At 39.9% G+C, this 25,744-nt stretch overlaps 1 protein-coding gene across 4 annotated transcripts in view; it reads right to left on the reverse strand.

The window, feature by feature from the left end:
* Nr6a1 (nuclear receptor subfamily 6 group A member 1) overlaps positions 1-25,744 on the reverse strand; it is a 183,570-nt gene that overhangs the window by 28,283 nt on the left and 129,543 nt on the right. For 3 of the 4 annotated variants that reach the window (XM_032903232.1, XM_032903230.1, XM_032903229.1), the window contains one exon: positions 5,737-5,979. In XM_032903232.1, the coding sequence (XP_032759123.1) occupies positions 5,737-5,979 (243 nt within the window). The remainder of the gene's footprint in view (positions 1-5,736; positions 5,980-25,744) is intronic. The other variant, XM_032903231.1, reaches the window with a different exon arrangement.

Here is a 25,744-nt window from a genome sequence, read left to right on the forward strand (position 1 = left end):
GAGATGGCCAAGCGGTTAAGAGCACTGGCTGTTCTTCCAGAGGTCCTGAGTTCAATTCTCAGCAACCACATGGTGGCTCACAACCATCTGTAATGAGATTTGATTCCCTTTTCTGGTGTGTATGAAGGCAGGATACTCATATTCATAAAAATCAATTAATCAGTCCATTAATAATCTTAAAAAAAAATACAATGTTTGATCCTAGACTAGCTTTTAGGTCAGAAAAGAGTTTATAATTGTCACACACAAACACACAAAAAGATAACAAATTGTACCAGCACACTAGGTAAAGATAAAAAAGTATATATCAAAGTTACTTTTCATATTAAAATGTTATGTTTGTTATATGAGAATATGTGTGCACATGTAAGTATGCATGTGCCATGGTATGCGTATGAGGGTCAGAGGACAATTTGTGGGAATTGGTTCTCTCCTAATGTGGAATCTGGTGATTGAATATACAGCATCTGGCAGCAGGTGCTTTTACCCACCGAACCATCTGGACAGCCTTTTTTCAAAACAAAACAAAACAAAACAAAGCATTTTAAGGTAAGTCACATTTACAGAATAGCAAAACAGAATGGCTAGTTTCGACATGCTCTATTACTAGGTTTTTCCCTTCAGTCAATCCCCTGTAAAACCATACACTATTCATCAGTACTAAGAAATTAATTTTGGTACAATACTAGTAACAAAAGTATAAGCTTTCTTAGCATTTCTTCAGTTTCCTACTGATGTCTTCTTTTCTGTCCAGAAGCCAAACCAGAATCCAACACTGCCTTTAGAATGTTTCTATTGTTTTCTCCAATCTGTAACAGCTTTTCGGTCTTTGTCTTCATAACCTTGACACTTTCCAATAGCATTTCCTACAGTGCTATTTTGAAAAAATGCCCTCCAATACAGGCTCCTAAGTCTTCTCATGAGTACTCTGATAATGAACCTCATGTTCATCCTGTGTCTCTCTCTCTTGGGATCTGTCTGTCTGTCACTACACTCTCACCTTTGAGTGTGTGTCTGAACTTTTCTCTGCATCATCTTACCAAGGGTAAACAATGCGGTTACATTTACTGTTGATTCTAACTATGCTGGATAGTCTTATGACAACTTAACACAGGCTACAGTCATCTGAAAGGATAGAATCTCACTTGAGAAAATGCCACCTTCCATAGGATCAAGGTATAGGCAAAACTTTATAACATTTATTTTCTTTTAAAGAACTCTTTTCAGATTCTCTTTATTTTGTGTGTATGAGTGCTTTGCCTGCATGTATGTATGTCAATGCACCACATGCATGGGTGGTGCCTAAGGAAGTAGTGAGCCTCCATGTGGATGCTGGAAATTGAACCCAGGTCCTTTGCAAGAATATCAAATGCTCTTAATCACTGTCAACTTTTCAATCCAAAAGGGGTGCTTGTTTGTTTCATTTTCTTGTTTTTTCTAGACAGGGTTTCTCTGCATAGCCTTGGCTACCCTTGAACTCCGTAGACTAGGCCAGCCTTGAACTCATATAGTTTCTCCTGCCTCTGCCTCCCAAGTGCTGGAATTAAAGGCATGTGCCACCACCATACTGTGTATAGCATTTTCTTAATTAGTGATTGAGAGGAATAGGGTCCAGCCTTCATTGTGGGCAAGGAGATCATTGAGTAGATTGTCCTGGGTTTCATAAAAGCAGCCATGAAGCAAGTCATGAAGAGTAAGCTGGTGAGGAAGCCAGTAAACAACATCATTCTATGGCCTCTGCATCAGCTCCTGCCTCTAGGTTCCTGCTCCAACTTCTATCGATGATAAAAGTGGTATCCTCTGCAACTTGTTTTGTGGTCATGGTGTTTCATCACAGCAATAGTAACCCTGACTAAGACACCAACCTTCATTACATCCTGGTTAAAGTAAATTCTCCTTGGAAACAATTTCCCCTTTCTAGTTATTAATTATTTTTAGACTCCACTTTTGTTTAAACCAATGCTCATTTCTATTAGACTCTGTTAAGTGGATTTGGCTGCAAGTCAGTACTATTGTGTTGTATGTCTCATAGTGATTTGTATTTCTGCAATGGACACTGGAATTCTTCCATAAGGAAGAAAGGTCACTTGTGTTCATTCGGTTAGTTATTTCTATCAATATGAGCATGCACATACTTTTTCCTGAGCCTACAGACAAATCTAGAGATATTCTGTTCAGGTTGAGTTCTATGCCCTTTCACTGTGCCCTGTGTGCTCACTCACACAATCCCATATACTGGTCTTTCTTTCTTATTTATTTAATGTGTATGTGGGTTCCTGTGGAGGTCAGAAAAGGGTCTTGGATTTCCTAGAGATTGACTTAAAGGTGACTGTGCACTGCCTGACATGAGTGGTGGGATCCAGACTCTGTACTTCTGCAAAAGCAAAAGCAGCAAATGCTCTTAGTCATTAAGCCATTTCTTCAGGCTCCCACCCCATTATCTCTCTAAGCTCCTCCCATTCTCAAGCACTCTAAAACTCTCCAGGCTTCTATTTTTCTTGTTCTAGCCCTGCATCCAGCTAGTGTTCCATGGAGACCTCACTCTTTTTTACTGACACTTAAAACAAGACCTGGGTTGTATCCTTAATTAGTGATTGAGAGGGATAGGGTCCAATCTTCATTGTGGGCAAGGACATCATTGGGTAGATAGTTTCATAAAAAAGCAGCCATGAAGCAAGTTATGGTGTGCTCTGTCTCTGTCTCTGTCTCTGTGTGTGTGTGTGTGTGTGTACAGTGTAGCCTCATCCAGTGGTTAGAGTTTAGAAATACATGTATGTATACTCCCTCCCTCCATCCCCACTCCCTTCCTCACTTTACCTATCTACCTAATCATCCATCTACCCAGCTATCATTCCCATATTGATACCACTGATGATTCTGACCCAAATTTTCATTCTAACCTTTCTTGATTGATGACTCTTTCTCAAATATAGTGAATTTATTTGCTTGTTCAACTACAGTATTCAATTAAAGTAGAGACAGAATTCCTTACATACAACCTTGAGAGAAATAATTTTACAAACCAGAGTGCTTTGTTTGTATACAATTGTTTTTCCTTACCATTACAATATGTAGTTAAAACACTGTTTGCCAAGGCCAGCTCCCTTCCTCCCTACCACCTCAGTGTGGTTATGTGATTTTAATACCAGTTGCATCCTCACAGTGTTGACTACATCTCTCCATGGCAATACATTTGGTTTGACTAACTTTTTATATCCATTAAAATTCACGCTTTTGTAATATGCAGTTCTATGACTTTTGAAAAATAAATAAAATTATGCATCACTAGCATAGTTTCAGAGTATTTTTTACTCCCAAAATATTCCCAAATTACTGTACATGTAATTTAGAACTGCTTTCTCAAGACCAACCAGAAGGTGGCAGTTTCCCTCAGCAGCCTTCACTTGGCTACTAAACCAGTCTCTGGGAAGACAAACAGGCAACTATTTATATCTATGTGTCATACCCGCAGTTTAGGGTTTTCAGAGATGTTATGTTGTCAAGAAGGTGTTCTATAACTGTGAGGCTTGGGGTATTTAGTTAGCACGCACAGGCCCTGGGCAATCAAGGAAGGTGAGAAAAGTGGAGTATAAGGCCAAATCAGGGTGAGGTTAAAGAGACAGAACTGGTCTGAAATTGGTACCTGACCAGGATTTCTGAATGAGTCAAGTAACAGTAGGAAAGTAATGGACTTCCAGGTAGAAGAATAAATTTAAGCACATGTAAAATAGCATAACATTTGGCCCTGAGACCTTCCTTTAGCCAGAGAAGTTACAAAGATAGGCAAGGAATACTTCAACACTTCAAATGACCTACACTATGGTATTTGTTTAACATACAGCTGACACACATATTCTAATAGCTGTGCCACACAGGAGATTTGTAGGACAGTATACTGCCTCTGTGATTAGGCACAGCTCTGTTTAATAACACATTATAACTTCAAAATGATTAAATATCATCATAACATAATTAAGCTAAGTATTACTAAGTGATTTTCTGCCCCTAAGCTGCATGTGTAAACTGGGACTAAGAATCAATAGGATTAGTATGTGCAACCGGCAGATGATGAATATAAAGTATAGAACAGTTTACAGCACATGTAAATGTTCAATAAATATTAGTTCCATGAATAAACTGTGACACATTACATTATCTAAATGCTCCCCCTACTTTGGGGCAGGAGGCGGGGGTTCGTTTGTGTGTGTGCCCGTGTGTGTGTGTGCGTGAGTGTGTACGTGCGCGCGCCCCCGTGTGTGTTATACATGCCACAGCAAGCACACTGCGAAGGTCAGGGGAAGACTGTCAGGAGTTGATTTGCTCCTTTTAGCATATGGGTTGCAGTAACTGAACTCAGGTCATCAGACTTGGTGCCAGGACTCTCACCTTTCTTCACAATTGTAAAGCTCTCAAAATATCCATTTTCTTACCTATTATCTTTTTCATTTTCAGTTTGGTTTTTCTTCATTTCTATTCCTCTTCTTCTTTTTTTGTTTTTGTTTTTGTTTTTGTTTTTTTTTGGAGACAGGGTTTCTCTGTGAAGAAATCTTGGCTGACATAGAGCTTACTCTATAGATCAGGCTGGCCTTGAACTCAGAGATCCACCTGCCTCTGCCTCCTGAGTACTAGGATTAAAAGAGTGTTTCAACACTCTCCGGTTTTCATCATTTCTGACTCCTTGATGGCTCAGTGGTTATAAACATTGGCTGGGTTTGCAGAGGATCTGGTTTCAGTTCCCAGCACCCACATGGGAGCTCACATATGTCTGTAACTCCAGTTCAACAGGATCTGATGCCTTTTCTGATCTCACAGGTTCCTTCTTATATGCACATGAAGCACACACATACACTCAGGTACACATATTCCATGAAATTAAATAAATAAACTTTTAAAAATTTTATTTATTTGTGTGGGGTACATATATGTCCAGGTGCCCTGTGGAGGCCAGAGGACAACCATATAGGTCCTAGAGATAAAACTCAGGTGAAGAGGTCTGGTGGCAAGCACCTTTACTGATTGAACCCTCTTGCTATCCCAGTATTTTTTTTCTAGTATTTATTTTAAAAGAATTTAAGTTATGTGTCTGTGCAGGAGATGTGTGCATGTGAGAGCAATTGCCCAAGGAGCATAGAAGGCATCAGATTCACAGGAGCTGCAGTCATAGTCAGTTCTGAGCTGACATGTGGGTACTGGGAACTGAACCAGCGTCCTTTACAAGAGCAGTATGTGCTTTCTCCAGGTCTCTCCTGGGCATTTATTTCTAAGAGCTTTCTAATTGGCTACTTTGCTTTCTCTATTCAATCCTTTAAAGTTTATTAGATTCAGTTTAGTCATGGCATCTCAGGCTAATGGTTTCCAGAAAACTTCTCAATAACAGACTTGTATCTGAGTATGCTATGGTTTTGTTATTTTTTTCAAGACTGGGTTTATGTAGCTCTGACTGAACTGGAACTCACTCTGTAGATGGGGTTGGTCTCAAACTCAGAGATCTGCCTGCCTGTGCCTCACGAGTGCTGGGACTAAAGGCTTGCACTGTCACCTCCGCCTGGCTAAATCTGCTGCTTTTAATACACAAAGGGACATGAAGTCCTACTTCATGCCTTTCCAATTAAACTACTGTCATTAATTCTTGAAAGCTTGTGGAGCAATATAGTGCCTGGTGAGAAAGTAACTAAGAAGTCCGATAGTTCAGATGAGGGAGTGGATGAGGGAGGCACAGCGCCCTGAGCAACTCACCCTTCCTGTTCATGCCCATCTGGAGACACTTGAGCAGGCGGCAGTACTGGCATCTGTTCCTCTGCTTCCGGGACATGACACAGTTCTTGTCCCGACTGCACCGATACACCCGTTTATTGCAAATGCTCCTCTTGAAAAAACCCTTGCAGCCCTCGCAGGAGATGATCCCATAGTGTAAGCCTGTAGCACGGTCCCCACAGATGAGACATGTTCGTTGTTCCGCTCGATCATCTGGAACAGAAACTGAGCATGTACAAGTCAGCACTGTGAGAACAATGCGTTAAATTCACAGTTCCTAAAACCTTCAGCCCTGCTCTGGTAAATCATAAACATCACAACTCAAGCTACCTGAAGTGCCTTCCTCCATATCATCTACCCATTAACTTTTGAGTTAAGAGTTGCTTTTGTAACTCCGTGATCTAGTAATGATCTATTCTTCCTCTGTGTCATTCCTAAATGAGTGTAAGAAAAATGGCCAAATAAGCACTTTATAGTCAAGACTAAAGCTCATAGTAGACATGGCTGAGGAAGAGTTAAGTTCCCAACAAAACATGTACATGAAATCCCGAATGAGTGAATTTATAAAGAAAAAAAAGTAGTCTGGACAGAGGAATTTATCAAGAGAAATGACATGTTTGAAGTGGAAGAAAGGGCTCAGACATAAAATAGCCTCTATATAAGTAGGATCTGTGACACTCCAGGGGAATTTGCTGATCTCAGGTACACCAAGGTAGAAAACATGCAAGATGAGTTTTGTTGTGGTAGTCAAACTAACCATGATGCCATGTCAAATGAGAAGCTGAGAAGGCATGAAAATCTTCCACTAGTCTAAAATAAAGCAAGCTCTGCATCAAAAAGAATAATGAGGGCAATGAATAAAGCACTTCAGACCTAAGGCCAGTGTGGTGGATGGACCAAACCAACTTCCAAAAGCTGTCCCTCATCACCACAAGCACATAACCCTGCCACACACTTCACACAGTAAACTTGAAAAGTTTCAAATTCAAAAATCAATAGACTCATTAAGAACATTAAAAATGAAAAGCCTCATGAGTTATCGCTGAAGGCTGCCAGAACCTGAACTCGGCATTTTAAAAATACCTTCAGTAAGGAAAGGGGAACAGCATCAAGCATTCAGGTCATATCTTCTCCCATGTCCCAAGAACAAGAGAAGGGAGCAAGATGGAAAGGCAGCTTAGAAATCCTATGCTATTGAACTTCATGCTTCGTAGAGAATTGTTAGGATTTGGTGAAGAGCTACATATATACAACGTGGTGGGAAAACAGCTCACCTGAGGGCCCAGAGCACAGGAAGTCTTGAGGTACCGAGAGAAAGGAAGGGAACATTTGGTTTACAGAGCTCTAGAACAGGGGCAGGATAATAAAATCAAGTCTTTAGGCCTCCGGGCTCAAAACTAGGCTCTGCCACTTGTTAGCTCTGTCTGTGAAAGGAACTGGCAATCTTTGAAGTGTAACTACCTACCAGCAAGACAAGTGAAGGTGGAGAAGAGGGTGGAACTGGAAGTAACCTTTGCCATGACGAGTTGTTTTAAATGTGGTGCTACATAGATCTCTGCAATGTGGGTTTACTGAGAAAGAGTCGCACTCCTTTCTAAAGTACCCAAATAATACACTAAGCTTCACCAAGAAGAGCTACAGGGAGCCATCTAGTGATACAATAATGTTATGTTACTCTAAAATGGAAAAGTCATGATCTGACCATAACCTTATTCTGAAAATTGCTGTTTTGTTTCTGGGTTGGTTTTTTTTTTTTTTTTTTTTTTTTTTTTTTTTTTTTTTTGACTCAGGATGTCATGTAGCTGAGACAAACTCTAATCCATTTGTCTACATATACATACATACATGTCTCCACATACATGTGCTGGGATTATAAAGCATGTGCCACCATGTCTAGCTGTTTCTGAAAATGTTTCTGATTATTTATGGTAGCCAAAAGTAATTAAAGATAAAACATTAGCCCCAGTTACACACAGCATGGAAGAGTGGGGCAAGACGCCTCATGGCATTCAGTAGCCATGTTAAAGAATGGCTGTGAAATGGTGAAAAGAAAGCCTAGGAATTAAAGGTAAATGAGACAAAACCACAATTTCTGGGAAAAAAAATTCTCACATGTGGCCTTTATACATGGAGTCTTTTGTATAGTCTTGCAAACCTTAAGAGCAATCTCAAGAACTTTTCTGTAGTTAGAAATTACTCTACCGTGAACAACAAATACTGTTATGGTGAATGTTGCTTTTTCAAACTCCTACTAAGAAGACAGTCAAGAAAAATCCAGACCTCAAAGTCTCCTTGGTCACATATTAATTCTTGGATGTAGAAATGTCAAAGTAAAAAAACAAAACAAAAGAAAACAACAGAAAAGCCACCCAACAACACTGAAAATGCTAAGGTAGCTGATGAAGTTGGCTGGGAGACTGCCACAGGCCACTGTTTCAGCACTCTGCCATGCTGTGTTTGCTTAAGTGAATGTGCCTACTTACTCATCTTCACGTCTTCAACAGCAACATAAGAGTAAGTGTGTTCGGGCTGGAGGGATGGCTCAGTGGTTAAGAGCACTGACTACTCTTCCAGAGGACCTGAGTTCAATTCCCAGCAACCACATGGTGGCTCACAACCCTCTGTAAAGAGATCTGATGCCCTCTACTAGTGTGTCTGAAGACAGCTACAGTGTACTTATATAATAAATGAATAAATCTTAAAAAAAAAAAAAAGAGTAAGTGTGTTCAATAATCTGACTAGAAGATTATGAAATTCTGGCTCTTGTTTCATAAAAGCAACAGGTCCTTTTAGTTACGTCACATGTAACCAAAGTTACTTTGCAGGCAAATTCCAACTAGAGAATTAACAGTAACATCTGGTGCCAAGTCCTCTGTAGAAAAGGTATATTTTTGTTTTTAGTTCTGGATCTCCCTTACTTGTTTGTGTATAGACAGACTTGCGAAGTTAAACAGGCAAGTCTCAGATATGTATGTAGTTCTCTTTCTTCAGCCTCCAGAGAAGCTGAGATAATATCCTACAGCAGGTCTAGCTTGTACATGTTTGAGTTTTGTTTAAGTGGGTTTGTCTGTACATGTTTTATTTAAGTGGATAAACAGTATGACTTAGTGAAGTGTTTCAAAATTACAAGTTATAGCACATAGCATTGTGATTTTTAAAACAAACAAACAAATAATATTGAGTGGAAAATGATGAAAAAGACACCCAATATTGATTTCTGGCCTTTACACATACATGTATATACACATATATATGCACACATTACAAGCAAGTAGAGATACATAAACCACACACACACTAAAATGTGTCAAGGGTAGTAAAGATAATATATTGTCAAATGTATTTCGGTTAAAGCATGCACATTTTTTTGTATGCATACTGCTTCTGTACACATAAGTAGGAGGTTACTAGATCCCAATGAGCAATGTATGAAGCATTAAACAGTTCAAAATATACTGGCCTAAGGTACCTAAAGTACCTTAGGTACCTAAGACCTAAGCTGGAGCCACACATGGTAATGGCTCACACCTTTAACCCCAGCCTTTGGCAAGTGGAGACAGGTGGATTTTTGAGATTTCAAGGTCTGCCTGTTTTATGTAGAGAGTCCCAGAACAACCAGGATTATGTAGAGACTCTTCTCAACAAAACAACAACAACAACAACAAAACAAAAAAACCAACCAACCAACCAAACAAACATACAAAAAAAAAAAAAACAAAAACAAAAACAAAAACCTGGACCTGGGCATAGTGGCACATATCTATAATCCTAGAACTTTGGGGTAACATTAGTGTCTTGAGTATGACATCAGCCTAGACTACCTAGAACGTACTTGTCTCAAAAACACACCAGCACAAACACATCCAACACAAATACCTTATCTCTAGTTCCAGGGATCCAAAGCCCCTTTCTGACCTCCTTGGGCACCAGGCTGGATCTGGGGTACAAGACATACACACACACACACACACACACACACACACACACACACACACACACACACACAGGCTAAACACTCCCTTACACACAAACACATAAATGATGATGGTGATGGAGGAGAAGGAGGAAGAGGAAGAAGCAGAAGAAGAGGAGGAGGGGGAAGAGGAGGAGGAAAAGGAAGAGGAGGAGGAAGAGGAGATGTTGTTGTTTGGCCAAGGAAGTCAGAAAGAAATATATACCGTAGATTTTCGTTTAATTAAGTTTAAAAAAAAAAACTGGTAAAGAAGAAAGAGTTATATAGCATAAAGAGTAGGGGATGCTAGAATACCTTTAGATTCTGGAAATGTTCTATTTTTTGACCTGGGTTGGTACTTGTTTTATAAGTTGTACAACTACAATGCATTTCATACACTTTCCCCTGAGTGTTCATATTTTACAATAAAAGTTAAAGCAAAAAATGAAATACTCCAGGAATGGAAATAAAATCAACAATGGCAAAAGGTGGGCATATTTGATGAAACTGCATCAGATATTGATGCTAAGCACAGAAATCTTCAGGTGATAAGGCTAGAAAACTCGTTTATAATGAACTGCAGTGTACAGTTTTTGCTGAGAGAAGACTACAAGCCAAAGCAGTGTCTTAAAGGTTACTAACCACACAGCAATGTATAAGAGGGGGAAAGCAGGTGTTACAGACACCAGAATGGCTGAGTGGCAAAGAAAAGAAAGGTAAGAAAGCCAGAAAGGGTTGTCAACTGACAACCAAGAATAAATAAGGGGAAAAGAAGCCAAGAAAATGTCTACTGTGAACTCTAAACCAAGATGGTTATGAGAAACATGACTTCATTAACAGCAAAGTAGTGCTTAAAACAAAAACTGAGGAAGGAACAAAAACAAAATATTTGGTTTTTAGGAGGCAAAAGTTAGGCCCAAATGAAGGATATGGGAGTCACCAACATTTAAAGAGCTAAGGCTAGAGTCACGGAGCAGAACCGCCACTGGGGCAGAAGGCCTGAGGAGATACTGCAACAGAAAAAGGTACAGAGTGGGTAAGTCAAATGGACCACAGTTTCCATAGAATAAAAGAAAAGACTAGGGTTGGGGATTTAGCTCAGTGGGAGCCAAGGCCCTGGGTTCGGTCCCCAGCTCCAAAAAAAAAAAAAGAAAAAAAAAAAAAAAAAAAAAGAAAAAAAAGACTATACATCCATGATTACTACAAACATAGATAAAAGAGCTTTACAAGGTGCTGGAGAGATGTCCCAGGGGTTAAGAGCACTGGCTGCTGCTCTTCTAAATGTCCTGAGTTCAATTCCCAGCAACCACATGGTGGCTCTCAACCATTTGTAATGGGATCTGATGCCCTACAGTGTACTCACATACATAAAAATAAATACATTTTTTTTAAAAATGCCTCTTACTGATCAGAAAACTAATGTGATTTGCTTGAGGCCACACACCAAGTCAGTGATATATGTGAGCTTCAGTGGCACCACTTCTCTAAAGGTAGACTTCCTGTGATACGAGCTGCCCCTTGTGAAGTCAGGGAAGGAAGGAAGGAAGGGGGATGTGTTAAGCGTGTCAAGACAGCTGCATGTAGCTTATTTATACAAACACAAACTTCAGGAGCAGTAAAAATGTGAACAACCAACTAACTGCATACTGTCCTACCAACCAATAAATAGGCATCCAGATAAGTAATCCGCTCACTTATGATTTGGCTAAGTATGGGCTAAAGCCTATTACAGAAACACCTCTGACTCTCATTCTTTCAGTAAGCCCTGCTGTTACCAGATACCATCCCAAACCCAATGACGTTTTACCCATTTCAAGGGCTTAGGTTACACAAATTACAACTTGGAAACTGATTTTATCAAAACCTGTTATTCAAGCTGTGAGAAGGCCAGATTTAGGAAACAGTACAGCTGCTTATTTGGCCAAAATTATACTAAGAACCAAAGCAATATGAGCATGCCTGGCTACAGGGTTGTTAAAGCTAAAGGAATCTGTTTTACCTAAATTACCAGTTCCAACTTCTAGATCTGCTGCACATTTTAAGGACTGAATCCAGTTTCCTAGGCTGCCATCATCTAAAAGGAAAGCTTCAAGGTGGTATGACAGAATTGAAACTCAAATTCTTATTTAGAAGTAATAGGGCTTTTCCTTTATTTGCATACCACTCCTCCATTTACTATTGCAAAAATCAATTTCAAGAGGCCATTTACTTAGGTCTTCAGAAAACTTTTCCAAAAACTCATATCAGCTGAGTGAAAACAAGCGAACATTCCATAATGGGTGTGGGCTGTCAGGAGTTAAGTGCCAGTGCTCTGGAGTTCACAACAGGTTATTTATTCATGGAGTACCAGGAGGCTGATGGTTGCTAACATAAGGAAATTATACATGTTTAAGGAGATGGAATGCTAATTACCTTTAATCTGATCACTATACACTACACATGGAATTATCATGCTACACCCCCATAAATACGTAAGTTTTTAAAGAATTTTTTTTTGAGATAGGGTTTTGCTATGTAGCCCGGGCTGACCCCAAATTTGTTACTTGGGTCACAAGCATGCATCACAATGAGCAGCTCAAAAAAAACAAAAACAAAAACAAAACAAAAAAAAAAACAAAAACAACAACAACAAAAAAAAACTGAGTGGGCTGAATGTTTGGGATTTGTTTTTACTGATAAATAAAAAATGGAGAAAAGGCAAAAGAAAAGCTGACTGATGCTATTAACTCCTTAGACCTAAAAGTAATATGAAATGAGTCACAAATTACAGCAGTCTGAAGCTACAAGAATCCAAACAGAAGGTGACCCATTTACCCAAAATCCCTGATGAAAACAGAGGCAAGTAAATAATTAGTACTTCTTGATTCTAAACATCAACACATCAGTGGGCAGAGAGGAGTGGTAGTGTGAGATGGAAGGAAGAAGGAAATTACCCTGAGTACCACAGGGACAAAGACTTGAGATACAAGTGTGCCACAGGGAAATTCAGAGGACAGAGCACAGACAAAAGCTTGTTGGATATACCTTTAGTTTAGGAGTTAGCTGTTTGAGGTAGAAGAAGATGAAGAGGTAGACTAAGAACACTGAACTGTGATTCAATCAGCATGGAAAGTCCTGTTGGGAGACTGGGTTGGCATGGTGAGATGGACAGACAGAAGCTTCAGTTTAGTTTATACCATGCTTCTTTTCTTTGAGAACTATCCATTGCTTCTGTGTAAGACACTTGGTTTACATTGTAGACAAGGGCACAGAGACAGTCATGGTTACTGCTGCTTGGATTGGAAAAGGATACTTAATCAAAGTTGAACCATTGAAATTCTCTGTCCTGAGAGTTCGAACTGTAGACAGTGTTGGTTAACTTCTTAGGAGACTGGGTCTGTGAACGGCCAGCGATATGGCTCTGTTTGAGAAAAAGACACCTGGCGATGTGGACTCGATAAAGATCACAAACAGGGAATAAAGTGAAGCAGAGGTGCTCTACCATACTGCTACAGAGATACTGAAAGTGGTTGTGTATTTCCTTATGTCCGGTGCTCTGCTGCAGTTTTTTTTTTTCCAGTAACTTTCATTTGGGGCTTGAATTAATTAAATTTGATCACAATTTTTCTTATATTAAAAATAAATTCCACTGTGACAAACTTTCAAGAAATCCTAGCTCTATCTATTAGTCAAAAAAGAATATGGGGGTTGGGGATTTAGCTCAGTGGTAGAGCACTTGCCTAGCTAGCGCAAAGGCCCTGGGTTCGGTCCCCAGTTCAAAAAAAAAAAAGAGAGAAGAATATGGAAAGACAGAGAAATGGGTACTCTATCAGGAAGGGAAAATACAGATAATACAATATTGGGGGAATCACAGAAAAAAGAACTGTACAAAATACGAGTTAGTACAGAGAAACTAGACAGAATAGGCCAAGGGACAGAACAATAGACAGAGTTGGAAATGCCATGATTAAAACCAAGAATGGTGGCACATGCCTTTAATCCCAGCACTTTGAAGGAAGAGGTAGGTGGATCTGGATAGCCAAGGCTACACAGAGAAACACTGCATTTAAAACCAACCAATAAACAAGCAAACAAAACATATAGCATGAAGATTTCAAGTTAGAACAAGGAAGAGTTCAGTAATGGTCAAAGTTGTGCCGTAATATGAAGTATTGAGAGTCTCATATACAAAATTATACTAACATTCACTACTTTCTAAAAGCAAGATACAGACAATCTGGAGACCTAGAAAGTAATTGGAAGAGTACTATGGACATTACATGAGTGGCAGTCTTTTCTGGGGACTGAGTTGAGTAGTTCCCTAAATCCTATGCATAAGACAGTATGAAACATTATAGGCAGTTGTTTCCCCAAGGAATGGGAATGAGAAAACCCTAGAGTAAGGTCCAAAGGATATGGATTGTATGGTTCTGGCATGAGAAAGGCCACATACACAATATGAAATCTAATGGTCTTTGGAATTTATTTGTTTGTAGTTCTGAAATGTTTACAGCCACGAATAGTGCTAAAATTTCTGGATTCCCCAATCTACAGGTAATAAATCTGCAAACAATATAATGAACAAATAGAAAACCTTGTCCATCTACAGAGCACCATGAAAGCTGCAATTTCTCTTGAATGGGTAGAATTTCAGCTCCTTGGTGCTTAAAGGGGCACCAGAAGGTCATTTACTCCAATCTAAGTAATAAATGCTAGCATACACATCCAAATGAAATATTATTACTTTAGCATTGCAGGTCTAACTGAGCACAGACATGCATTATTTGCATTCTCATGTTGCTGCCAAGGTCTGACCATCTGAGCTCAATCCCAGAGACCCACACGGTGGAAGAAGAGAACCAACTCCCACACACTATTTTCTAATGTCTACACTAGTGGCACATGCACACTCACACAAATAAACAAATACGTCAGAAGACTTTAAATGACTGCTGAACTGCGCATTTAGGGAGTGCTGAAGTGGTGTTGCTAGTTCCACCGTATAGACTCAGGGAAGAGCCCTTGGTTCTCACAGAATCAAATCGGACAACAAAATGTGGGAATGTGCTCATGTTTAAACAGCAGCTTGAGAACTCGGTGATGAATGCAAACAGACTCCAAGATTTACTCTTGTGATATGGAAAAAGTTATAAAAGCTCTTTTTGGTAAATAGGATGAGAATGCTAAAGAAAAATGCATGGCTCTATTCAGGATCTATTATGTCAAATCTGGTCAGGGTTCTAAAGGAAGTGACAGTGGTGGTTAACCTTGAGTGTCAATGTGATGGAACTGGTATCTGCTAGGAGATTATGTACAGCAGACCTCTGCATGTGTCTGTGACTCTTTTTCCAGAGAAGATTAACCAAGGGAACAGCACATCCTAAATATGGGCAACACTATCTTACCAGCTGGGGAATCCAGATGGAATAGAAGGAAAATGGAGAGAGCACCAGATGGACAGACATCCTCTTTCCTATGCTATGTGAACTACTGTGCACTACCACAGCCTTCCTGGAAGGACTACTGCAGCTGAATCTGGACTAGAACAAATCCTTCCTCCTTCAAGCTGTATGACATGTACTTGCTCACAGTAACTCCAAAGCCTCATGACTCCTCTTAGTGAGGCAGCGTGGCAACTACACTGCACATTCCTAGAACATGTGGCTTTACTTAAAGCAGATCTCAGAAGGGACATAGAAAGTTGATTACCAAGCTCTGGGCACAGATCCAAGGGCTCTGTGTGCTGGCCCACTCATCTGTTACCAGGAGTTCTTATAAACTGTGCTTTTTAAAAACAAAATTACTTTTCATTTATTTATTTTATGTATGTATGTGTGTGCCTGCTTGTGTGGAGGTCAGAAGATAATTTTTGGGAGTCGGCCCTCCTTTCACCATGTGGATTGGAGGACTGAACTCAGGTTAGACAGCTTGGCAGCAGATGCCTTTACCCACTGAACTATCATGCCAAACGGTATGCTGTCACTTAAAGATAGAAACTATACTGTTCATTCATTCAACTGGCATTTACTGGTGATCACTTTGCTACGTATTAGGGGTACAGGAAAAAAAAAAAGAATTCTTCTACGTCCTGTGGTGCATTCTAGTAGAAGCAAAGAGTTACAAACATTTAAAAGTGTAGCAAAGTGGGCTGGAGAGATGGCTCAGCGGTTAAGAGCACCTGACTGCTCTTCCAGAGGTCATGAGTTCAATTCCCAGCAACCACATGGTGGCTCACAACCATCTAAAATGGAATCTGGAGCCCCCTTTTGGTGTGTTTTAAGAAAACTACAAAGTGCCCATATTAAAAAAAAAAATAAATCTTTAAAAAAAAAAAAAAAAAAAAGTGTAGCAAAGTATTAGGAGCATAATGATAGCAACACAGCAGGATACAGATGATATGCTGGCCCAGAAGGACTAAGCCACAGCAGTGTAAAGCAGCATGAGAGGCTCAAAGTGTTTCCCAGGCTGGTGATAGGTAAAGTCTCCTAAGCAGGAGAATCATGAGCAAACACATGATAATTGTGGTGGTGGCCCGCACACGCTCATGTATTTGAATGCTTAGTGACCAGTGAATGGAACTGTTTGAAAAAAATTATAAGGTATGGAGTAGGTATGGCCTTGTTGAAGGAAGTGTGTCACTTGTGTTGTGCTTTACTTTGAGGTTTCAAAAGCCCGTGAGGCCCAGTCTCTCTCTTTAGGCCTGTGAACCAGGATTTAGCTCTCAGTTACTGCTTCAGCATCATACTTCCTGCCATGATGACAAAGGACTATGCCTCTCAAACTGTAAGCAAGCCCGAATTGAATGCTTTCTTTTTTTATGAGTTGTCTTGGACTAGAACAGTGACTAAGACAACAATATAAAGATACTTGGTAGTGTTTGGAGCATAAGTTAGTTTGTGACAGGGTCTCATGTCCCTTATTGATCTGAAATCCCCAAATATTGTTAAGGATGACCTGAACCGGTTCTCCTGCCTTTAGAGCACATCCAGTTAACAGTGAGCTAGAGATTAAACCCAGGGCTTCTGACATGCTAAGTGGGCAGTCCACCAACAGTTACATCTCCAGCACTCCGGGATTTACCACAAGTGTGTAATAGCTTTACTTACCACTGTGATAAACTGCTAGGTACTTTGGTGGGAGAGGCCCATGTTAAAAGGCTTTAAGGAGTTATACTCTGCACAGAGGCTGTCTGTCCTGGGAGAATGTTCTACACAGAAATGAGGTGGGTTACTTTAACTAATTTTTTTCACTAGTTATAAGTTTCTTTTCTTTTCCGGGGGTGGGGGTGGGGTAGAGGCTGGGAACAAGCAATGCTTGCTTTACTGAAATCATTGTATTTTTATTTCTATCTACATTGTGAAAGTTGATGATTGTCTTAGAGTTTCTTTCTTTCTTTTAAAGATTAATTTATTATATGTAAGTACACTGTAGCTGTCTTCAGACACACCAGAAGAGGGCATCAGATCTCATTACAGATGGTTGTGAGCCACCATGTGGTTGCTGGGAATTGAACTCAGGACCTCTGGAAGAACAGTCAGTGTTCTTAACCACTGAGCCATCTCTCTACCCCTTAGTCAGGGTTTCTATTCCTACACAAAAATCATGACCAAGAAGCAAGTTGGGAAGGAAAGGGTTTATTCAGCTTACACTTCCACATTGCTGTTCATCACCAAAGGAAGTCAGGACTGGAATTCACAGATCAGGAAGCAGGAGCTGATGCAGAGGCCATGGAGAGATGTTACTTACTGGCTTGCTCAAGCTTGTTCTCTTATAGGAACCCAAGACTACCAGCCCAGGGACAGCACTGCCCACAAGGGGCCCTCGCCCCTTGATCACTAATTGAGAAAATGCCTTACAGCTGAGTCTCATGGAGGTTTCCTCAAGGGAGGCTCCTTTCTCTGATAACTCCAGCTTGTATCAAGTTAACACACAAAACCAACCAGTACAATGATCTAGTAACTAAAGTATCAAAGTTCTTTTGGATAGAGAATTAAAGTCCTTTTGTTTTAAATTTCATTTTGTGGTCAATATTCAGTAAAACTGAGTTTTGCAGAGACAGAGAAGGAGAGGGGCATTCCCATCTAAGAATATAGATTTGTGTACCACTGTCGCCATTACAGTCAAGATACAGGATAGTTCCTTAACCCAAACCCTCCTTCATGGTCTTCTTTCCCATATATACAGCCCCTTTGCTTTCAGCCTCTACCATCCCCTGATCTGTTTTGTTATTCTGGTATTATTTTACAGAGATTGTCATACAGATGTAAATTTTAAAAAGAAAGAAAGAAAGGAAGAAAGCAAGCAAGCAAGCAAGCATGAGTCGACAGTTTGTTGTTTTATTTTGCAATGAGCTGTATCAAATTCAGGGACTAATGCATATTCCCTAAATCCAGGGGTTTGTTTGTTTTTATTTTTTAAAGATTTATTTATTTTATGTATGTGAATACACTATAGCTGTCTTCAGACACACCAGAAGAGGGCATCAGATCCCATTACAGATGGTTATGAGCCACCATGTGGTTGTTGGGAATTGAACTCAGGCCCTCTAGAAGAGCAGTCAGTGCTCTTAACCACTGAGCTATCTCTCTGGCCCACAGCATTTACTTTTCAAGACTAATTTTCCCTTACAATTTGAGATGGTTAGGAATAAGGCTGCTATAAACATTCACGTGTGGGGAGTTGGGGGGTGGGAAGAACGTGGCTGGAGAAATAGCTCAGCAGTTAAGAGTACTGGCTGTTCCCACGTCCAATTCAACTCCTACCTCCACATGGCAGCTCACCACTACTGTCTGTAACTCCAGCTCCAGGGGATCTAATACCTTCATACAGACATTTATGCAGGCAAAACACCAATGCACATAAAAATAAAAATGAGTAAATCATTAAAAAATTCATGTGCAAGTCCCTAGAATAGAACTGAATTGCTGGGGCTGGAGAGATGGCTCAGTGGTTAAGAGCACTGACTGCTCTTCCAGAGGTCCTGAGTTCAATTCCCAGCAACCACATGGTGGCTCACAACCATCTGTAATGGGATCTGATGCCCTCTTCTGGTGTGTCTGAAGACAGCTACAGTGTACTCATAAACATAAAAATTAATAAAAAAAATTAAGAAAAAGAACTGAATTGCTAGTGTCATGTGGGAAGTACATGTTTAACTGTTAAGAACCTTTCAAACTGTAAGTCATATCCTTTGCATAATATATCTATACACACACGGGAGGGAGGGGTCTAGCCATGCCATCTTTGTCACTGCCTGATATTGTCATTTTAAAGTAATTCTAATGTATAGTTTAACTTGTATTTCTCCACTACTAATTATATGAACATCTCTTTGTGTGTTCAGCTGCCATCCATATTGTTTTTGGAGACAAGTTGATCTAAATCATTAATGTTGGGGGAGAGGGGGCTCAGTACATTTGTTAATATTGAGACAGGGTCTTGCTATGATGGCTTTGAATACATGTTCCTCCTACTTAACCTCCTGAATGATGGTATTTTATGAATACACTATATTAAAAGATTTTATATGGGTTGGGTCCTTTATTTTTCTCTCTCACTGTTAGCAATTCTGTGCTAACAAGGCCTTGAACAAAGACCCACCCCCATGCTATTCTCTTACTTTTGAGTCTTGAGAGCTATTTATGAATAATGAATAGAGGTCTTTAAAAACGTTTTAAAAAAGATTATTTTTATCTTATGTATATAAGGGTTTGCCTGAATATATGTAAATGAACCACGTGCATGCCTGTGCCCTTGGATGTCAGAAGAGGCATCAGATTCCCTGGAGTTAGGGATGATTGTAAGCAGCCATGTGGGTGCTGTGAACCTAACACTGTTCCTCTACAGGAGCAGCAAGTGCTCTTAATCATTGAGCCATCCCTCTTGTCCCTGAGGGAGATTTCTTAATTAAATGTTAAATGACAGATGGAAAGGAGATACAACTTCTAGTTACTGAAGTGACTTGTTCATCCCTCACATCCGGTTGCTCAGTCCTCTCAATTAGTCGAGAGAATCTCTGGGAGAAGACCTATTCCAAATCTATAGCCTTTTGTGAGATTTTAAAACGGTAAGCAACTGAATTGATGTATCATGACTGTCTTCTGTAATCTTCGTCATAGATTAACCTGCTTTGAAATGTGGGTGGAGAGAAAGGATTATTTCTAGTGAGTCCCACAATGAGCGGGAGAAGTGTAGAATTAAGTGAGGCCAGAGAATTAGGCTGCAGCTTAATCACAGCGTTCATTTTATGTTCTGCAAGAATATTTAAGCAAAAGCATTCAAAGCTCCCCCTCTGATGATACTGTAGAATGGACTGGAGAATAAACTACAGGGAACCTATAAGGAAGCACACAGTAGGTGAATGGTGGTCATCTAAGTGACTAAGCTCAAGCTAGATGGTTAGAGGCTACCATGCGTAGATTTTAGATCTATTTTTGTGGGAGAATTGACAGAATTAGATGATGAAATATGAGATAAAGTAAAGGAATTAGGGGACGACTCCCAGATATTAGTTTTAAACAATTAAAGAATTTTGAGTGTTTACCAAGATAAGGGGAGAGCACTCAGGAAACAGGTTGACATGAGATGGAGGAACGGAGTCTTGAGTTCTGTTTGACACTGATGAGCTTTTGGTGTCTATAAGAAAGCTAAAAATTAAGACGGCTCGGACACAGAAGTCTTCTCAGGGAGGCCCTGCTTAAAGGTACTGTGGAGTAGCTCCAAGATGAATGACCGAAGTCAACAAAGGAGAAAGCCCAGTCAAGAATAGGTTAAAGGACTAATTGCTGGGGACACATCAACATTTACAAGTCTCAAAAGAAACTTAGAAACTGTTGGTCTGAAAGAAAAAAAAAAAAGTTTAACTCAGGAGAGGGTAGCTCAGTTGGCAGAAAGCTTGCTTTGCAGGAATGGAAACTTAGATTCTATCCCAGCACCACATAAAAGTGTTGTGATAGTTCCAGGTCTCAAGAGGTGGGGGAAAGAGGATCCTAACTTCAAGATAACTCTTCTCTGTATGGAATCTGAGGCCAGCTCGGGCTACAACACCCTATGTCTTGGGTGGGAGGAAGTATTGGGAAGACTTGTGTACTAGAAGTCAAGGGGAAAAGTACCTCAAAAGGGGGAGACAATTCAAGACAAAATACTCATATTTGGAGAACAGAAATTCAAGACCAGCCTGGGCTACAGAGTAAAATCAAGACAAGCTTTAATGTAGTAATGTAGTAAGGCAAAGTAAAAAAAAAAACAAACACTTGTCTAGTATGTTCAAAGCCCTAGATTAAAAAAAAAAAAAAAAAAGAAAAAAGAAACAACCCCCCCCCAAAAAAACAAAAAACCAACCAACCAACCAACCAAACAACCAACCAAACAAACAAACAAACAAAAAAAACCACCAGGCTGAGGAGAGACTCAGATTTTGGCCATTTTCTTTCACCTACAAGTAAACAGTGTGTCCACTAGCTTCCACAGTATCAGACCATATGGCTAGATCCAGGCGTGATCAAGTTAGAGTTTGACTTCCTAGAGTTAGTGCACATTACTTCAGTGGTTTTGATGTGAAGCTATAGAGAAGTCCTGCGGGCCCAGCTAATATTCTAATCCCTAAATTTCATGATGCTGCCTTAATGCTCATGACAACTTCAAAGTTTTCCAATTTCTGCAAAAAAGTCAATTCGCCAGAAAAGGTTAGTATACAAAATAAATTAATTCAGAACAACAGCCCCAAGTGTTGTAAGTACACAGATCTCATTTGTTTCACTGTTTATTTACTTATTTATTCAGACGCAGAGTCTGACACAGATGTAGCCCTAGCTGGCCTGGAATTCACTGAAATCCACCTGCTTCTGTTTCCCAAGTGCTGGGATTAAAACCATAAACTACCATTCTAGGCAGAAGGTACTCTTTCTTTTTCCATTTTTTGTTTTCCAAGGGAGGAATTCTCTGTGTAGTTCCAGCTGTTCTGGAAGTCACAGAGATCCACCTGCCTCTACCTCCCACAGCTAGGAATAAAGGTGCGTGCCACCACTGGTGTGTGTGTGTGTGTGTGTGTGTGTGTGTGTGTGTGTGTGTGTGTGTGTGTGTGTTGGGGGAAGGGTATTCTTCTTAAAAAAAACCCTCAGCAGTCAAATGAACCCAGCGTCTGGTCTGATGATGGGAGCACCAGATCTTCATTGTCATACGTTGTTTTGATGAATGTTCCTGAGAGCCTCTTTGGAATAAACCCAAAGACAATTTTTTTGGTGATTCTTTTTTGGTATAGCTGCTACATGTGTCTTTTAACCTCAGTAATAGATGGCTGTAAATTAAACTCATGTTTAATTAGGATGTCTCTAAAAAGAATTATAGTCCTTGGTATAATAATCATAACCAAAAGAATAAACCAAGATAAATCTACATATACTATTGTATGGAGAAATATTTCAGTTTCAAATGAGGAAACACGCACAGGAGTGTTCAGGACCGAGTTGTGTTTAATTACTCTAAAAAATGTACTTATTGGAAACATAGACAGAGAAATTAAACCCAAATCTTAAGGCTCCTTCAGCTCAAATATGATGAAAACCACATCTATTTGTTTATTTATTCATCTACCTATTTACCCATCCATGCATCCATGCATCACTGCATCACTGCATCCATGCATCGCTGCATCCATGCATCCATGTATCCTGTTTTGTTGAGACAGGATTTCTCTGTAGCACTGTGGAAGAACAAGTCTGGAGATCAGGGTGGCCTCAAACTCAGAGGCCTCTGCCTCTACCTTCCAAGAGCTGGGATTAAAGGCATGCTCCACCACCGCCAAATGAAAACCACATTCTTCTAGTGTCTTGCATTCTCTGTCTCTTCCTGACTCCTGTCAGAATGGCATCTAAAAAGTACTGACACTTCTTTCTTCTGGTGGCAGCCATCATGTGTGTCAAGTGGGTGCATACAAACACATCTAGAAGCCATGGGTGAAGAAGCAGTCAGATTTGATGCACTTTCTTTTGAGGGTCCGCTGCTGGCAATACCGCCAGCTCTCTGTGCTGCACAGGGCTCCCACCCCCACCTGGCCTGATAAAGGGTGAAGGCTGGGATAAAGGCTAAGCAAGGTTATGTCATTTACAGGGTTCGTGTCCACCATGGTGGTTGCAAACACCTGGTTCCTAAGGGTGAAACTTAAGGCAAGCCTGTTCACTATGGTGCTAAACAGCTAAAATTTGCCCGAAGCCTTCAGTCTGTTGCTGAGGAGAGAGCTGGTCACCACTGTGGGAGTGTGAGAGTCTTGAATTCCTACTGGGTTGGTGAAGGTTGCACATATAATTTTTTTTGAGGTTATGCTCATTGATCTATTCCATAAAGCCATTATCAGAAGAAATCCTAACACCCAGTCCACAAGCACAGAGAGATTCATGGGCTAACATCTGCTGGCTGCAAGAGCCTTTGGGCCATAAGTTCCACCACGTAGTTGGTAGTTCTCAAAGTGCAACCTAGAGAAGGCACAATACTCCCCAGCCCCACCATTACTTCTAATATCCAATGAACAATTTAGGACAGTTAAATAAAGTACTGACACTGGAAAAGTGCTATTCATCCACTCATATGTTTACCTTATTCAACAGCATTTTTTAAAGAGTCGTTTATGTGTATGAATGGGTGTTTTGCCTGTATGCTTATCAGTGTGCCATACAGTGCCCAGGGATGTCAGAAAAGGGTGTTTGATCTCATAAAACTGGAGGTACAGGTTGGTAAGGGGTGCCTTGTGGGTGCTGAGAACCAAACCTGGGTCCTCTACAAGAACATCGGTACTCTTGACCACTGAGCCATTTTTCTCTAGTCTCACAGTATTTTAAAATCACTGTTTGTGAAATTTATATTCTTGGTATAAGGAAAGGTTAATATTTGCTTTTATCACTTTCTAAGTATATAAAGAAATAAGAATTAAAATGTTGCTAGGAGGTTGTGGCACATACCTTTCTTTAGTCCCAGCACTCAGGAGGCAGAGGCAGGCAGATCTCTTCGAGTTTGGGAACAGCCTGTCTACATACACAGTGAGTTCCAGGACAGCCAGGTCAGAAAGACCCAGTCTCAAAAAACAAGCAAGCAAGCAAACGACGAATTAAAATGTCTTCTTGCCTGTCTTCTGTCCTCTTCCCACAGTTTGTTATTAGACTATTATCTACATATAGACATCATGGATATAGGTACACAAATTAGAGATTTTTTAAAAGTTTTTTCTTTTTAAAATTTTAATTATGTGAATACTGTGTTAATGTAGGTGCCTGTGAAGGATAGAGGTATCAAATCTCCTGCAGTAGGAGTTACAGGAAGCTGTGAGCCCCTACATGGTGCTGGGAACCAAACCTGAATCTTCTGCAAGAGTAGCTCGAACTCTTAACTACTGGGCCATCTCTGTAGCACAACATATGTCATAAAAATTCAAAAACAGAAACAGGATCACATCATTCTATAGGTTGTTCTCACTTTCCTTTGGCTGTCTTCCTGATGATAGCTAAGTGACTCGTATACATGTCTGTGTATATAAATCTATTTACAACTTTTAACTAATTTTACTAACCTTTATTACATAACCTGGATTATGATTTTAACTCTTCACTGTCTCCAAAATTTTCTTTCTCCTCTAATCAACACAACTACAAAAAGTTCTATCGGAGAAAAAGTTCAAGGGATTTGCAGGTATCCACTCGATTTTCAGTGCACAGGACTTGGTCTGGAGAGGGCTCTGCAGTCTGTCTCACTGGTCCTACAACATTTCAGGGCCACATTTCTAAAGCACTGACAATTGCCTTGTGAACTGAAGCAGCTGCAGAGACTTTTCCTCTGAGGTATACATAAACAGCATGAGCCATAGGCTTACCTGAAAACTCTCCCCTAATCTTAAACTTGCTACTCTTTGAAAGGTAAACATGTCACAGGCAGTCTCACAGATGCTCTCTACTTAATGAAACTGTGGCCTATATAATCAAGTGATTTGGCCAAGTAACAGAATCAGGATGATGAAATTCACTCCCCAGTACCAGAGAAAGCCAGAAGCAAGGTACTAGATGTAGTCAATATGAGCCATCTAGGCAGCGGGGACTAGCCTTTACCACAGAAACCAAGGGATCCACTAAAAGGTAACAGAAATAGCAGCAATTTGGGGTTTTGTTTTGATGGCTTAAAAATCCTACAGGAAGGGACATCCTATAGGACTAGCCCTCCTGAAAAGCCTTAGAGAGCCATCAGCCTGGTAATTCCAGACCCCTGCCAGTTTCTCCCCCTAATGAATGCAAGGTCCTTGATCACAGTGGAGACCCTGTTAGAGTGAGCAATTACCTTTACACTTTTCAGGATTTTCAAAACATGTAAAACAGCTGGGCATTGGGAATATCCTCAAACTCTCAACCTTGACATATAGATGGGTACATTTTTTCATAAATATGGTGTTCTTATCCAAACTTTAGAAAAATAACTTTTGTACTACTAAAAATATTTGAGAGAATGTTTTTCAATTGCTTCAACAAACTACTGAAGCATGTAGAGAGAAGAATCTTGCAAAAACAATTTAATTCCTTGGATTAAAAAGAAATCTCAGTAGCAAGGTGACACAAAAATAAACTTTAAAAAATTGGTGGTGGTGGGATTGTTTGGTTTTCATACTAGTCCCTCTAATGTTCTTTTTTCTCCTACCTCTAAATCAAACATGATCACAGCAAAGTCTGTGTGTGAAAATGACAGAAGAAACGAGTCCAAATCCCAACCTCATCTCGAAACCCTGAAGACTTTTATGGCTTTTCCTTCACTAGGCTCTCCCCCAATAGATATTAAAAACCACATTGTTCAAAGAGATTTCATATTCCATTTTAATACAATGTATATGGTAACTAAACTTCCAAGGTTTTTGTTAAATATATTCTTTCACTTAAGCTTTAGTGCAGAGTTACAATGTATCCGAGATGGAGAAAAAAATGCTACCAGGCAGGCTCTAGATGCAGTAATTAAATAAATCAGTTTCCTTTTATACATTTTTCTTCAACAAAGGGCTATGAACAAACAGGGTGTTAAATATATGTATCCAAA

Source organism: Rattus rattus, chromosome 5 (assembly GCF_011064425.1).
Source record: "Rattus rattus isolate New Zealand chromosome 5, Rrattus_CSIRO_v1, whole genome shotgun sequence".
Taxonomy (NCBI): domain Eukaryota; kingdom Metazoa; phylum Chordata; class Mammalia; order Rodentia; family Muridae; genus Rattus; species Rattus rattus.